The sequence below is a fragment of the Gigantopelta aegis genome, chromosome 13 (genome assembly GCF_016097555.1).
Source record: "Gigantopelta aegis isolate Gae_Host chromosome 13, Gae_host_genome, whole genome shotgun sequence".
Classification (NCBI taxonomy): Eukaryota; Metazoa; Mollusca; class Gastropoda; order Neomphalida; family Peltospiridae; genus Gigantopelta; species Gigantopelta aegis.
Window position 1 is genome coordinate 40,151,861 of NC_054711.1, and position 17,605 is coordinate 40,169,465.

The 17,605-nt window shown below is 38.6% G+C and overlaps 1 protein-coding gene across 1 annotated transcript in view; it reads right to left on the reverse strand.

Moving 5' to 3' along the window:
• Positions 1-2,447: 2,447 nt before the first annotated feature.
• The window catches only part of LOC121387309 (protein ITPRID2-like), a 138,438-nt gene continuing 123,280 nt past the window's right edge, over positions 2,448-17,605 (reverse strand). The window contains exons 14-19 of the mRNA XM_041518330.1: positions 17,238-17,312; positions 16,167-16,294; positions 12,903-13,050; positions 10,050-10,289; positions 5,866-5,940; positions 2,448-4,705 (exon numbers count right to left, since the gene is read on the reverse strand). Coding sequence (XP_041374264.1) covers positions 4,580-4,705; positions 5,866-5,940; positions 10,050-10,289; positions 12,903-13,050; positions 16,167-16,294; positions 17,238-17,312 — 792 coding nt within the window. The 3' untranslated portion in view covers positions 2,448-4,579. The remainder of the gene's footprint in view (positions 4,706-5,865; positions 5,941-10,049; positions 10,290-12,902; positions 13,051-16,166; positions 16,295-17,237; positions 17,313-17,605) is intronic.

Consider the following 17,605-nt stretch of genomic DNA (forward strand, 5'->3'; position numbering starts at 1 on the left):
AAAACAAACTTAAAACAGACACATACAGACAGATAGATAAATAAACTTTGTGTCAATGACCAATAACTGACAGATGGACACGTATGTAGACAGATACATGCATATAAATTATATAATTTTTTATATATATATATATATATATATATATATATATATATATATATATATATATATATATATATAAACAGCAATACCATGATAAATGATTACACAAAAATGGCTGAATTACGCCATGCAATATAAACCATATTTACAGCTTTATGCAAGCTTTATAATTATGCAAGAAGCGAAGTGCACCAGTATGATTTATCTGTTCTGAAAGACGAAACCTGCTGAGTGGCCACAAAGCAGTCACAGGAAGAGGAATCGGCCTATTGGAGCCTAGTGACGCCATCTTCACTTTTAGTCTTTCTTAGGTTGGCATGTAAATATATTCTACAACATTCATTTTCAACTTATTTTTCCTGCTTATATTCAATTAAAGTTCAAGCTATCTGGGCTAACAGTAGGTTAGTTGTTAGTTGTTAGTGAGAGGAAAAGAGGGTGTAGTGTTTTTTTACACCTACCAAACTGACTCGTTAAAACTCACTCTGGGTGGGAGCCGGCATACTGAACTGCGAACCCTGTACCTACCAGCCTTATGTCCGATGACTTAACCACGACACCACCGAGACTGGTTTAAATTAATTAAAGGCATACTGACACGGATTTAAGGACCTTATTTCTCTACAAGTGGATAATAACTAAAAATTACATTAATTGTTGGAAACCAAATCTAGCTATTGCATCACCTTAACTGAACCATGATGGGTTGAAATCCATGTCAACCCTCTCGACAATTTTAGTTTTCGAATTATGTCCCATTGCCATAATTCAATTATTTTTACAAAATATCATTAATAAATGGAGTATGGTGGTTATGAAGATGGTTGAATAAAGTACATTTAAGGACAAATCAAATTTTTTTTTTTTTTCAGGTAATACTTTGTTAGACCATTAAATAGGTCAGTAGTCTGTGACAATATGCCTTTAAGGACCAGCTATATTTTGTTTAGTATTTAAGTTAGTTAGTTTGTTTTGTTTAACGACACCACTAGAGCACATTGATTTATTAATAATCGGCTATTGGATGTCAAACATTTTGTTAAACAGGAATGGAAGGAAGGAAGAAGGAAATGTTTTATTTCACAACGCACTCAACACATTTTATTTACGGTTATATGGCGTCGGACATATGGAATATGGAATACCACACACAGATATTGAGAGAGGAATCCCGCTGTCGCCACTTCATGGGCTACTCTTTTTGATTCGCAGCAAGAGATTAAACAGGAATGGCGGAAGCAAGTAGACATGGGGGGTGGGGGGGTGGGGGTTAATGACAGATCAAAGGTGCAAAGCAAAGTTTCCAGGGTTTCTGGGGATATGCATCCCCATAAAATTGTGAAAACTAGATGTCCTAAAATACAATTTCCTGCATTTTCTACAAGTAAAATTCATCTCTGCTGTAAGATTTACTACCAATAATATCTTTGCCTGTTAAACAAAACAAGACTAACTTTGATGGTGGCACCATCTGGCTCCAATAGGTCGAAATGGTACATGATATATTATATATATTAAATATAGTACTTGATACAAGTGTACAATCATTCAACATAACTCTCAAGTTTCTGACAAAATGAGCAAACTAATCAAACTATACAATCATTCTTATTGAAAACACACGAGACAGAATGTTTGATTATTTTAAAACAGCATTATACAAGCTACATAGGGCCATCCGAAAAAGAAAACAAAATTCTATTGTTCTTTGATAAAAAAAAAGCTTGTTCTAGCCAGTGCACCACCACTGGTATATCAAAGGCTGTGGTATGTGCTATCCTGTCTGGAAAACCATATGGAAATATGTTTAACATCCAATAGCCAATGATTAATAAATCAAAATGCTCTACTGGTGTCGTCAAACAAAACAAACTTTTAACTTTTAAAACAGAATTATACAAGCTAAAACTTGCTCATTTGGCTATGCATTTTTTTTTTTTAAGTAGTGTTCATCAATTGTTCAACAATTATATGCAGTCGATGCAAAATCCGACACATTGTATTGAACCCATAATATACTGAAAACCCAAAGAAATGCTAATATTTTAAAGCGACAGACCCTACTTTTTAAACACTAAGGCATATTTTGCACTATTAGAGCTGTTTTTAATACCTGAAATCATATTTTACAACCCCTGTACTTGCCCATGGCAATCGACAATGCCTTGGAGTTTTTCATTCTCCGCGGAGCTGTAGAATATTTTTTTAAAGCCATGTTTTTTTGCCGTGGAGATTTTCTTAATTGCAAGGTTTGGTTTATTGTTTAGATTATTAATTTACGTACATCACGTTCATATGTGTTGTCACGGTCGACCTAGGGTCAGAGATAAAACAATTTTTTAAAATTAAAATCATCTGTAGAACAAATTGTTTTAACAATTATTTTATGAACAAGAATTAAACTTTGTTTACGGTAATAAGCATTAAATAAAGTTCTGTTAACAACCTCTCCCCCCACCCCACTTCCTCCCCCATGTTGTATAACAAAACTTTAAAAAAAAATTATTTCACCAATACTTTATGCTGCATAATGACCCCTGCCCACACACACACCCCAACAAACACACCCACCTTAGAGCACAACCAAATGTATAGGGTAACTGTTGAATAGCCTTTGCCAAACAAAACTATTTAACCTTATCTTATTGCTAATGAAATTGACAAAACTATTCCAACTTAAGTTACTAGTTAACTGAAATTGACAAAACTATTCCAACTTAAGATGCTAGTTAACTGAAATTGACAAAACTATTCCAACTTAAGATACTAGTTAACTGAAATTGACAAAACTATTCCAACTTAAGATGCTAGTTAACTGAAATTGACAAAACTATTTCAACTTAAGATGCTAGTTAACTGAAATTGACAAAACTATTCCAACTTAAGATGCTAGTTAACTGAAATTGACAAAACTATTCCAACTTAAGATGCTAGTTAACTGAAATTGACAAAACTATTCCAACTTAAGATGCTAGTTAACTGAAATTGACAAAACTATTCCAACACCAACTTAAGATGCTAGTTAACTGAAATTGACAAAACTATTCCAACTTAAGATACTAGTTAACTGAAATTGACAAAACTATTCCAACTTAAGTTACTAGTTAACTGAAATTGACAAAACTATTCCAACTTAAGATGCTAGTTAACTGAAATTGACAAAACTATTCCAACTTAAGATGCTAGTTAACTGAAATTGACAAAACTATTCCAACTTAAGATGCTAGTTAACTGAAATTGACAAAACTATTCCAACTTAAGTTGCTAGTTAACTGAAATTGACAAAACTATTCCACCTTAAGATGCTAGTTAACTGAAATTGACAAAACTATTCCACCTTAAGATGCTAGTTAACTGAAATTGACAAAACTATTCTAACTTAAGTTACTAGTTAACTGAAATTGACAAAACTATTCCAACTTAAGTTGCTAGTTAACTGAAATTGACAAAACTATTCCACCTTAAGATGCTAGTTAACTGAAATTGACAAAACTATTCCAACTTAAGATACTAGTTAACTGAAATTGACAAAACTATTCTAACTTATTATGGTACTAAGTAATCATGAAACGAAATTATTAGGGTTTTTACCAACATTTCTTCTCATTAATCATATTTTCTGTTTACAATGTTTATTTTCGTTAATTCTTTAAAAAAATATATAATACAATATAATCAAAATTAACACACTTATTGATGGCATGCGGTATCATATTACACTTAGCAACAAACACATTTCTTAAAGGAGAAATATGTTAATCCGTCAGTTTTTCGGGGTATTTCAAATAAATTGTCATTAACTGATATCGATAGGATGCAAGTTAGACGTACAAAATAATCACATTGTTTTTTCTCTACCTAGTTTTACCTATTAGTAATTTGTTGAATCTGGATAACAAATCAGTAGCCAAATTTTAGTTTCAGTTTAATAAGCAAACAAAAATAAAACAAAATGAAGGCTCTTTAATGAATTGCATTAATTGAGGTTTTTAATTAGATTTTTCTTGATGTAAATTTTTTACCCATATGGTTAAAAATATCTTGGCACATACATGTATCAATGCGGTATGTCCTACTGTAAAGCCAAATGGGACGTAACACTTTGTGACATCTTTGATTGGCACACTATAACTTTACAGGACCGTCAACTAATCGAGTCAGTCATCACCATTATTTTGATTTGTGAGCTCTATAAACAGTGTTTAGTTTGAGGAAAACTAAAGGCGGGGGTGTGATAGTCTGGTCTATATCCGGTTTCCTGCTAGACAATAGTCTGTTTAGATGGATGAAGAAGACGGGGGTGTGATACTCTGGTCTATATCTGGTTTCCTGCTAGACAATAGTCTGTTTAGATGGATGAAGAAGACAGGGGTGTGATACTCTGGTCTATATCTGGTTTCCTGCTAGACAATAGTCTGTTTAGATGGATGAAGAAGACGGGGGTGTGATACTCTGGTCTATATCCGGTTTCCTGCTAGACAATAGTCTGTTTAGATGGACGAAGAAGGCGGGGGTGTGACGCCCTGGGTCTGCGTTTGTTCATGGCCACCTCTCTCATCATCAGTTCTAACTGAAGACGATGTATCTCATTATCTCGGGCCTAAAATACACAAGTAGAAACAACATGTAGAAAAAAAACAATACACAAGTAGAAACAACGTAGAATAAAGATAGAAAAAACAATACACAAGTAGAAACAACGTAGAATACAGATAGAAAAAACAATACACAAGTAGAAACAACATGTAGAAAACACAATACACGAAGAAAAAACAATACACAAGTAGAAACAACGACAGAAAAAACAATACACAAGTAGAAACATGGATAGAAAAATCAATATACAAGTAGAACACATAAAAAAAACAATACACAAGTACAAAACATAATACACAAAGTAGAATAAACAGAAAAAACAATACACAAATAGAACACATATCGAAAAAAATACAATACACAAGTAGAACACAGATATAAAAAAAATACACACGTAGAAACACAAATAGGAAAAACCAATACACAAGTAGAAACATGGACAGAAAAAACGATACACAAGTAGAACACAGATAGAAAAAGCAATACCCAAGTAGAACTTTGATAGAAAAAGCAATACACAAGTAGAACTCGGATAGAAAAAACAATACACAAGTAGAAACACGGATAGAAAAAAACAATACACAAGTAGAAACACGGATAGAAAAAAAACAATACACAAGTAGAAACACGGATAGAAAAAAACAATACACAAGTAGAAACACGGAGAGAGAGAAAAACAATACACAAGTAGAAACACGGATAGAAAAAAACAATACACAAGTAGAAACACGGATAGAAAATAACAATACACAAGTAGAAACACGGATTGAAAAAAACAATACACAAGTAGAAACACGGATATAAAATAACAATACACAAGTAGAACACAGATAGAAAATAACAATACACAAGTAGAAACACGGATAGAAAAAAAACCAGGCGTGGATTCAGGCAGGGACCCAAAGGGCTTCTCCCACCCCCTATTTTTGGTCAAACAATATATAAATTACAGAATACACAAGAAATGCAAACAATATATAAATTACAGAATACACAAGAAATGCAAACAATATATAAATTACAGAATACACAAGAAATGCAAACAATATATAAATTACAGAATACACAAGAAATGCAAACTTATTCCATCCACCTGTCAAGAACCTTGAAACTGTTATTTTTTACAGTCATCGAGAATGTTGCGTTTTGAGTAAATTGACTTACCTGCATGTCTAAGTTGAGCTGTTGAGCACTACGACTCATCTCTTGTCGAATTTCTTCAATTAGAGATCCCCGTAACTAGCAAAAATAAAAGAACATTTCAATGAGAACGAAACATTTTGTGATCTTCAGATATACGTCCACAATTAATTAAGGATTGGTTCTTATTTCTTTTATCTTCATTGGGGTATGAACAAAAAACAAAAAATTATCCACAAACTGTGTGAAACGTAAGTTTGCGGATGATTTGTTTTTATTGATACCCAGATGAACGTAAAAGAAATAACAGACAATACTTATAATTAAATTTGAAACATACTTGCTAATAATAACACTGTAAACTTCATACTTCATTTTCATTTATTTTTGGTCCATCAATAATAACACTCAATAAGACAACTTGCCCGTATAAAATGACGACGTAATTTTGACATTCATCAATAAATCAACAAACTCCCATAGCTACGTCTGTGACCAATGGGATGATGTTATGTTGTAATGAATGTAAAGAAAATTTCATTATTCACCATATGAAATCAGTTCTGCTTTTTAAGCCTGCTTTCCAGTGACGTGTTTTCCGTACACGGAAATGTTGAGAATTTCCATAACTCCATTTTCATAAGTGGATTACTTTACGCAATCTGACATTGTTCAAGTGTACTTTTAAGCCGCTAGTAATAGTGAAGCAGCAGACTGGCAAAAAGTCCTCTAGTTTTCGAGAAGGTGCAACCGGCGTTACAACATTTATCATAATATCAAAATGTTCATCGGAGTCTGTAGATTATGATGACATTGCGGCAATTTAGTGCGGGCTGAGATATTGACCTTTATTTGGGGGTACCCCTTCCTGGAATTTTGAGGAAATGAAATCTCATGTAATCAACATAAACAGTCAAAGTAGCCTTATTATTTGATTTAAATAGCTGAAATTGTATGATGTTATGTACCATTAAATGTTATTGTGAAGCTTAATTGAAAAACACTTTACATTATGATTCCACCACACACAAAAATGATGATCGATTTATTAATCATCGGCTACTGGATGTCAAACATTTGGTAATTTTGACATACACATGTAGTCTTAGAGAGGAAACCCACTACATTTCAATTAGTAGCAAGCGAACTTTTATATGCACCATCACACATATATGATAGCACATACCATGGCCTTTGATATACCACTCTAGGAATGAGAAATAGCCCAGTCAGCCCACCGACAGGGATCGATGCCAGACCGATCGCGCATCAACCAATTGCTTTACTGCTGGGATCATGCACCACTGGGCTACGTCCTGACCCTAATATGAAGTGAATGTGTTTACCAAGCCTACAGAATGAGCACCTCCATCACGGATCGTGCACCACTGGGCTACGTCCTGACCCTAATATGAAGTGAATGTGTTTACCAAGCCTACAAAATGAGCACCTCCATCACGGATCATGCACCACTGGGCTACGTCCTGACCCTAATATGAAGTGAATGTGTTTACCAAGCCTACAGAATGAGCACCTCCATCACGGATCGTGCACCACTGGGCTACGTCCTGACCCTAATATGAAGTGAATGTGTTTACCAAGCCTACAGAATGAGCACCTCCATCACGGATCGTGCACCACTGGGCTACGTCCTGACCCTAATATGAAGTGAATGTGTTTACCAAGCCTACAGAATGAGCACCTCCATCACGCATCATGCACCACTGGGCTACGTCCTGACCCTAATATGAAGTGAATGTGTTTACCAAGCCTACAGAATGAGCACCTCCATCACGGATCATGCACCACTGGGCTACGTCCTGCCACTAATATGAAGTGAATGTGTTTACCAAGCCTACAGAATGAGCACCTCCATCACGGATCATGCACCACTGGGCTACGTCCTGCCACTACTATGAAGTGAATGTGTTTACCAAGCCTACAGAATGAGCACCTCCACCACGAATCATGCACCACTGGGCTACGTCCTGACCCTAATATGAAGTGAATGTGTTTACCAAGCCTACAGAATGAGCACCTCCATCACGGATCATGCACCACTGGGCTACGTCCTGACCCTAATATGAAGTGAATGTGTTTACCAAGCCTACAGAATAGAATGAGCACCTCCATCACGGATCATGCACCACTGGGCTACGTCCTGACCCTAATATGAAGTGAATGTGTTTACCAAGCCTACAGAATGAGCACCTCCATCACGGATCGTGCACCACTGGGCTACATCCTGACCCTAATATGAAGTGAATGTGTTTACCAAGCCTACAGAATGAGCACCTCCATCACGGATCGTGCACCACTGGGCTACGTCCTGACCCTAATATGAAGTGAATGTGTTTACCAAGCCTACAGAATGAGCACCTCCATCACGGATCATGCACCACTGGGCTACGTCCTGACCCTAATATGAAGTGAATGTGTTTACCAAGCCTACAGAATGAGCACCTCCATCACGGATCGTGCACACTCATGGGATGTTTCATTTCCATGTGCTATGTTTTCAATCAGAAACTAATAACTTTTATTGCATTTAACATTTAAATTTGATCATTATTAGTTGTTTTTGTTTTTAGTAAAATTCAAGCACTTTTCAAGGACAACATACAGGCATTGAAATAAGTCAAGAACGGTCGTTCAGGTTACCGGGAGGTTACCACATGTAAGAAAAGTCGAGAACGGTCGTTCAGGTTACCGGGAGGTTACCACATGTAAGAAAAGTCGAGAACGGTGTTTCGTTTTCGACAAAAATTCCAACGTAATGGTAGTTTCGTTTCCGAACGTAAACTAGGCAATGCATTCCGGAGTTCAAGTGCACTGTCTTGTTCACATACCTCAGCTATCTGGACTGTCTGTCCAGGGCAGTGGGTTAGTTGTTAATTGTTAGTGAGACAGAAGAGGATGTAGTGGTCTTACACCTGCACACTGAGTCGTTAAAACCCCTCTGGGTGGGAGACGGTACCGGTCTGCGAACCCTATACCTACCAGTGTTATGTCCGATAGCTTAATGTTCGTGCGCACTTTTGCAATTGCAAGCAATGTCGGCAATCCGCGTTTAAGCAGTGCGCCCTAGATAAATTTACTTCAGGATTTTGTTTCTCGTAACAATGTTCGCACGCACCGATACAATTTCCGAACGTCCGCGTTTTAGCATTAAAATTAGTAGTAGTAACAGGAATTCAATTCTAACTTTCATATAGTCATGGTAACCTATAGGTTACCAGGCTATATTTTGTGGTAACCTGTAAATGGGTTACCAGACACAATGCTTATTTCGATGCCTGAACATAAAAAAAAAAAGAGAGTAGGTTTTCAGGCTCATATAGACCAGATGCAGCGCGTGCAAGAGGTAAAAAAACTAACTAAAAAAACCCAATTACATTAGAAGAAGTTAGTTTTGTTTAATGACACCACTACAACACATTGATTGGTTAATCATCAACTATTGGATGTCAAACATTTGGTAATTTTGACATATAGTCTTTGAGAGGAAACCTGCTACATTTTTCATTAGTAGCAAGGGATCTTTTATGTGCACCTGCATATTCCACAGACAGGAAAGCACATAACATGGCCTTTAATGGTGCACATTTTCCATTTGTAGCAAGAAATGTTTTATTTAAAGACACACTCAACACATTTTATTTACGGTTATATGGCGTCAGACAAATGGTTAAGGACCATACAGATTTTGAGAGGAAACCCGCTGTCACCACTACATGGGGCTACTCTTTCCAATTAGCAGCAAGGGATCTTTTATTTGCGCTTCCCACAGGCAGGATAACACAAACCATGGCCTTTGTTGAATCAGTTATGGATCACTGGTCGGTGCAAGTGGTCACTCAGGTGTTTGGAGTCGGTATCTGGATTAAAAATCCCATGCCTTGACTGGGATCCGAACCCAGTACCTACTAGCCTGTAGACCGATGGCCTAACCACAGCAACTACATTAGTTTCAATGAGAGCATCTAGACTGGGTTCGTGTGATGCACGTGTCTGAAAAACGCATGCGGCCAAATAATCGTATATGGTGTATATATTCCCAAAACACAAGCTACAGACACATCAGCCTCAACAGTCTGACTGCACGCACGCAGCACGTTCAGTCTATGAGAAGTCAGAACAAGGAAGTTACAGCTTCTCGTCAAAACTGTACGAGATCTCGTTCAATTGTTAAAAAAGCATTCACCAACCTCTTCCATGCTTTTCTGAATCAGTTTCTTCTGTAAAACATCTTCACTAACAGAGGATCTCCAAGGTGGAGACTGAGGACCCCAGGGTGGGGTATGAGGGCCACATGATGGGGAAGGATGCTGGAACTGTGACCATGGTGGAGCCGTTGTCATGACGTCTAGGTGATCTTGCGACTCTTCATCATCCTGGTGAGCACTCAACTCCTGGTGATACGTCTGTTCCTTGAGGAGATCTATCATCTACAACAAACAAGAACTGGTCATACATCTGTTCCTTGAGGAGATCTATCATCTACAACAAACAAGAACTCCCAGTCATACATCTGTTCCTTGAGGAGATCTATCATCTACAACAAACAAGAACTCCCAGTCATACATCTGTTCCTTGAGGAGATCTATCATCTACAACAAACAAGAACTCTTGGTCATACATCTGTTCCTTAAGATCTATCATCTACAGCAAACAAGAACTTCTGGTCATACATCTGTTCCTTAAGATCTATCATCTACAACAAACAAGAACTCTTGGTCATACATCTGTTCCTTGAGGAGAACTGTCATCTACAACAAACAAGAACTCTTGGTCATACATCTGTTCCTTGAGGAGATCTGTCATCTACAAGAAACAAGAATTCGTGGTCATACATCTGTTCCTTGAGGAGATCTATCATCTACAACAAACAAGAACTCCTGGTCATACATCTGTTCCTTAAGATCTATCATCTACAACAAACAAGAACTCTTGGTCATATATCTGTTCCTTAAGATCTATCATCTACAACAAACAAGAACTCCTGGTGATACATCTGTTCCTTGAGGAGATCTGTCATCTACAACAAAGAAGAACTCTTGGTCATACATCTGTTCCTTGAGGAGATCGATCATCTACAACAAACAAAAACTCCTGGTGATACATCTGTTCCTTGAGGAGATCTATCATCTACAACAAACAAGAACTCTTGGTCATATATCTGTTCCTTAAGATCTATCATCTACAACAAACAAGAACTCCTGGTGATACATCTGTTCCTTGAGGAGATCTGTCATCTACAACAAAGAAGAACTCTTGGTCATACATCTGTTCCTTGAGGAGATCTATCATCTACAGCAAACAAGAACTTCTGGTCATACATCTGTTCCTTAAGATCTATCATCTACAACAAACAAGAACTCTTGGTCATACATCTGTTCCTTGAGGAGAACTGTCATCTACAACAAACAAGAACTCTTGGTCATACATCTGTTCCTTGAGGAGATCTGTCATCTACAAGAAACAAGAATTCGTGGTCATACATCTGTTCCTTGAGGAGATCTATCATCTACAACAAACAAGAACTCCTGGTCATACATCTGTTCCTTAAGATCTATCATCTACAACAAACAAGAACTCTTGGTCATATATCTGTTCCTTAAGATCTATCATCTACAACAAACAAGAACTCCTGGTGATACATCTGTTCCTTGAGGAGATCTGTCATCTACAACAAAGAAGAACTCTTGGTCATACATCTGTTCCTTGAGGAGATCGATCATCTACAACAAACAAAAACTCCTGGTGATACATCTGTTCCTTGAGGAGATCTATCATCTACAACAAACAAGAACTCTTGATCATACATCTGTTCCTTAAGATCTATCATCTACAACAAACAAGAACTCCTGGTCATACATCTGTTCCTTGAGGAGATCGATCACCTACAACAAACAAGAACTCCTGGTCATACATCTGTTCCTTGAGGAGATCTATCATCTACAACAAACAAGAACTCTTGGTCATACATCTGTTCCTTAAGATCTATCATCTACAACAAACAAGAACTCTTGGTCATACGTCTGTTCCTTGAGGAGATCTATCATCTACAACAAACAAGAACTCTTGGTCATACATCTGTTCCTTAAGATCTATCATCTACAACAAACAAAAACTCTTGGTCATACGTCTGTTCCTTGAGGAGATCTATCATCTACAACAAACAATGGATGGATGGATGGGTGGGTGGATGGATGGATGGATGGATGGATGGATGGGTGAGTGGGTTGGTGGATGGATGGGTGGGTGGATGGGTGGGATGGGTGGATGTGTGTGTTGATGGAATTCAGGTTGGTAATCTAATGGATGGATGGAAGGATGGATATATTGATGTGTGCATTGATGGATGTATTGATGTATGTATTTATGTAGGTATTGATGTATGCATTGATGTATTGATGGATGTATTGAGGTAGGTGTTGATGTATGCATTGATGGATGTATTGATGGATGTACTGATGGATGTATTGATGGATGTATTGATGTAGGTATTGAGGTATGTAGACATCATAATACTGATACTGTATGTGTATTTAAATAACACTCAGTTGATCAACATTCAGGTGCTATAGTTTTAGTGTAATAAGTTTTTGAGAAATTGAGATTTTGATCTACCGGCAGAACATACGAAAAGAAAAAAGGGTGGGGTTTTTTAACGACACCACTACAGCAGACCGATTTATTAATCACTGTCTACTGGATGTCAAACCTGCTACATTTTTCCATTAGTAGAAAGGGATATTTTATATGCAACATCCCACAGACAGGATAGCACATACCATGACCTTTAACATACCAGTCATGATGCACTGGCTGCAATGAGAAATAGCCCAGTAGGTCACCAACAGGCATCGATCCTAGACAGACCGTGCAACAGGGTGAGTGCTTTACCACTGAGCTATGTCCCTCATCTTTATGAAAAGAAATATATATTTCTGTTCGACTTTCTGGATATGAGATAACCTTTTGGTTACCTGAACTATTTCAATGCTCAATCTACCGATGGAAAGTATTAAAAAGAAATGTATATTTTTTTTGTTCACCTTCTCAAGAACGTTGAAAGTTGACAGGTAACTGAAGAAATCGTTTCCAGCATCGACATTGTTCATCCGAGCAGACAGCAACTGTTCTGTTCGGAGAATCTGCTGACGGATTTCTGACCACAAATACTGAACTGCATCAATGTCGTCTCTGAAACACAACAACACAGAATTAATAGACGGAAGGATGGATGATTTCTGACCACAAATACTGAACTGCATCAATGTCGTCTCTGTAACACAACAACACAGAATTAGTGGACGGACGGACAGACGGATGGAGTGATGGATAGAGTGATGGATGGATGGATGGATGGATGGATGGACAGAGTGATGGATGGATGGATGGATGGATGGACGGATGGATGGACCAAAAAAAAGAAGTTTTATTTAACGACGCACTCAACACATTTTATTTACGGTTAAATGGCGTCAGACATATGGTTACGGACCACACAAATTTTGAGAGGAAACCCGCTGTCACCACTACATGGGCTACTCTTCCGATTAGCAGCAAGGGATCTTTTATTTGCGCTTCCCACAGGCAGGATAGCACAAAACATGGCCTTTGTTGAACCAGTTATGGATCACTGGTCAGTGCAAGTGGTTTACACCTACCCATTGAGCCTTGTGGAGCACTCACTCAGGGTTTGGAGTCGGTATCTGGATAAAAAATCCCATGCCTTGACTGGGATCCGAACCCAGTACCTACCAGCCTGTAGACCGATGGCCTACCACGACACCACCGAGGCCGGTAGGATGGACGGATGGAGTGATGGATGGATGGAAGGATGGGTGGATAGATGGAGTGATGGATGGATGGATGGATGAATTAATGGATGGATGGATGATTTCTGACCACAAATACTGAACTGCATCAATGTCATCTCTGTAACACAACAACACAGAATTAATGGACGGACGGACGGACGGATGGACGGACAGACGGACTGATGGATGGATGGATGAATGGATGGATTGATGGATAGATAGATGTATGAATGTAGTTTTTTTTTTTTTTTTTTTTTTCGACACTAGTTTATCAGTGAAGGAAGGAAATATTTTATTTAACGACGCACTCAACACGTTATTTACAGTTATATGGCGTCAGACATATGGTTAAGGACCACAGATATTGAGAGAAGAAACCCACTGTCGCCACTTCATGGGCTACTCTTTTCGATTAGCAGCAAGGGATCTTTTATATGCACCATCCCACAGACAGGGTAGTACATACCATGGCCTATGATATACCAGTCGTGGTGCACTGGCTGGAACAAGAAATAGCCCAATGGGCCCACCGAGGGGATCGATCCCAGACCAACCGTGCATCAAGCGGATGCTTTAACCACTGGGCCACATCCCGACCTGACCAGATGACTTGTACCCTTCAAAATGTGATGTAGGTCAATGCGGACTAGGACAATACAAACTAATGTCACCACTTCATCCTTCCTGCTTTCCCTGCCGACTACACAAAATATATCACAGCTTTATGTTCAGTTTCAGTGACCTGGCTACATTTCACCAGGAAGTCACTTCACTAACAATGAGTGTGACCACAACAGTTAATAAACAAAATACTACATAATGTAATATGTCTTAAATAAAATATATTTCTTCCTATCCCAATCAGTGCCTCACAACTGTGGTATCAAAGGTTGTAGTATCCGTCCGTCCGTCCCTCCCTGCCTCAACCCTCCCTCCCTCAACCCTCTGTATCTCTATCTCTCCCTCTCTCTCTCTCTCTCTCTCTCTCTCTCTCTCTCTCTCTCTCTCTCTCTCTCTCTCTCCCACCCTGTCTCTCTCTCTCTCTCTCTCTCTCTCTCTCTCTCTCTCTCTCTCTCTCTCTCTCTCTCTCTCTCTCTCTCCTCTCTCTCTCTCTCTCTCCTCTCTCTCTCCTCTCTCTCTCTCTCTCTCTCTCTCTCTCTCTCTCCCTCTCTCTCTCTCTCTCTCTCACCCCATCTCTCCCTCCCTCCCCTTTATCCTATCTCCCTCTCGTATATTAAACACTTGTTGTTATTTTAAACAATATTCCTTTCCTTTAATTTTGTATGTCAAGGAATAAATAAAAGTGAAACCAGAGCGATATTGCACCAGACATCAAACTACACCTCAAAGTAATCCCATCCCCAATTTAGTTTTTTTGCACCTTAACCTGACCTCACACACTGTGCACGTACTACCTCTCCGCCCCACCCCATTCTAATGTACCCCTTCCTCACAGGGTACCAGACGTTTTTCCCCCAAGCCAGTTCACCCCAAGTCAGTTCTCCCCCAGGTTTGTTCTCCCCCAGTCAGTTCTACCCCAGGTCTGTTCACCCTCAGTCAGTTCGCCCCCAAATAGGATGTCAGTTTGCTCCCACGTGCATAACCAGTTCGCCCCCACAAAAGTGGGGGGATGGGGGGGGGGGGGGCGCGAATTGACTTGGATACTAACTGGTACATGGGGCAAACAGGTCAAACTGGAGGCGAACTGACTTGGGGTGAACTAACTGCCTTTGGGGCAAAACATCATGGAATCCTCATCACATACCTGTTAAAAACAATACTGTACCATTCTTCTCCAGACAAATTGTCGAAAGAGGTCTGGACTTTTACTCCCCCAACTCGCTACATGTCCCCAACCCCATACCTACATCACCCACCCCATACCTGTCCCCACCCCATACCTACATGTACATCACCCACCCCATACCTACATCACACACCTCATTCCCACGTCATCCACCCAATACCTGTAAATATACAGAACTTCACGTACATTGTTTTCGCTTCCTATTGCACAAGTTTATTTTGCACAAGAAAATATACACCGAGACAGTGTAGCAGTCGAGTGGTATGTTCTTTCGCAAAATAAATGAGTGCCATAAATATGTAGCGAAAACAAGATACGTGACGTTTTGTATTTATTACATACCTTCTTTTATGTTTTACAAAAATGTTTTTTAATTTAACATCATAACAACACTTTGTTAAATCTATGATCAAAACTCCTTTCATGGATTTACTTAACGTTAAGAATCATACTCTGCGGCACCCTTCTGTACTGTTTCAAATACGACGTGACGTAATTTGCAAATCATATATGACGTCAGTAAATAAAAGGCAAGACGCTAACAGCAGTAAAAATAAAAAGGGATTTCCTCATTTAAAAGTCTCGGTCCAGATCGCACATATGTGCGATACAAAGTAAATTTATCACACAGTTTCAAAATGTTACTATAGTAAGATTGAATAGGTATGTAATAAAAAATAATACCGCACCTTTCTTCTTGTGACAAATCATCGAAGGCTGCCTGGTATCTGAGAGAGAACATGGCTTCACACATGGACATTTCCGTTTTGTATTTATGAACGGCGTGCTGCAACAGACGGGTTTCCTCTTGAATTCGCTGAAAATATTATTCATTAAAACATGAAATTGATTTTTTTTAAATTTATAAAATAATTATATTCTACATTCAATTCATTTTTATAAGGCAATTTTGGGACTTCGAGAAACTTCATTTGAACTAAATTCAAATTTTAAAGTTCATTGCTACTGTCACCACTGACATAAAAGTTAAAGTTTGTTTTGTTTAACAACACCACTAGAGCACATTGATTTATTTATTTAATGGCTGTTGGATGTCAAACATTTGTTGCTTTCTTCATATAGTCTTAGATAGAAAACCCGATACATTTTTCTATTAGTAGCAAGGGATCTTTTACATGCACCACCCCACAGACAGGATAGTACATACCACAACCTTTCATACACGTCGTGGTTCACTGGCTGGAACGAGAAATAGCTCAGTGGGCCCACTGACAGGTATCGATAACAGATCAACAGTGCATCAGGTAAGCACTTTACCACTGGGCTACGTACCACCACCCCCCCCTCCACCTCCCCCCCACCCTCCCCCTTCCCCCCCACCCCCCGACATGAAAAGTAATGTATATATTCGACCACTAAACTTTGAAGAGGGACAAGGGTGGGACGTAGCCCAGTGGTACAGCGCTCACTTGATGTGCGGTCGGTGTGGGATCAATCCCCGTCGGTGGGCCCATTGGGCTATTTCTCTTTCCAGCCAGTGCACCACGACAGGTATATCAAAGGCCATGGTATGTACCTCCCTGTCTGTGGGATTAGGCAGAAAAAAGATCCATTGCTACTAATCAAAAAGAGTAGCCCATGAAGTGGCGACAGCGGGTTTCTTCTCTCAATATCTGTGTGGTCCTTAAACAATTGTCTGACGCCATATAACTGTAAACAAAATGTGTTGAGTGTGTCGTTAAATAAAACATTTCTTTCTTTCTTTTTCTTTTTTTTTGAAGATGGACAAAAGCACTAACCTTCTTCCTCACTAAGGTTGTCCAATCTCGAATCGGCTTCCTCGGATGATACTTAGGAATACGTCTCCTTCTGCCCTGTTAAAGATAGAAACATTCAGTGAAAAAGCAACTCGCTGCGATGTACAAGACATGCCATCAAATGGATCAGACTAGGTAATTATACATGTGAAGATTCCTGTTGGGCTGCTGTTCTAGTCTTTACAAGTTCTAGACTAGACTAAAGATTTGAGTAGACTAAGTCTAGACTAGACAATACTACATTTGACTAGATTACAAACACTAGTACAGTATGAGTCTGGTAGATTATTGACTAGACAAAAGTAGATTAGTCTATACTATACTAGATTACAGACAACACTAGAGTAGAA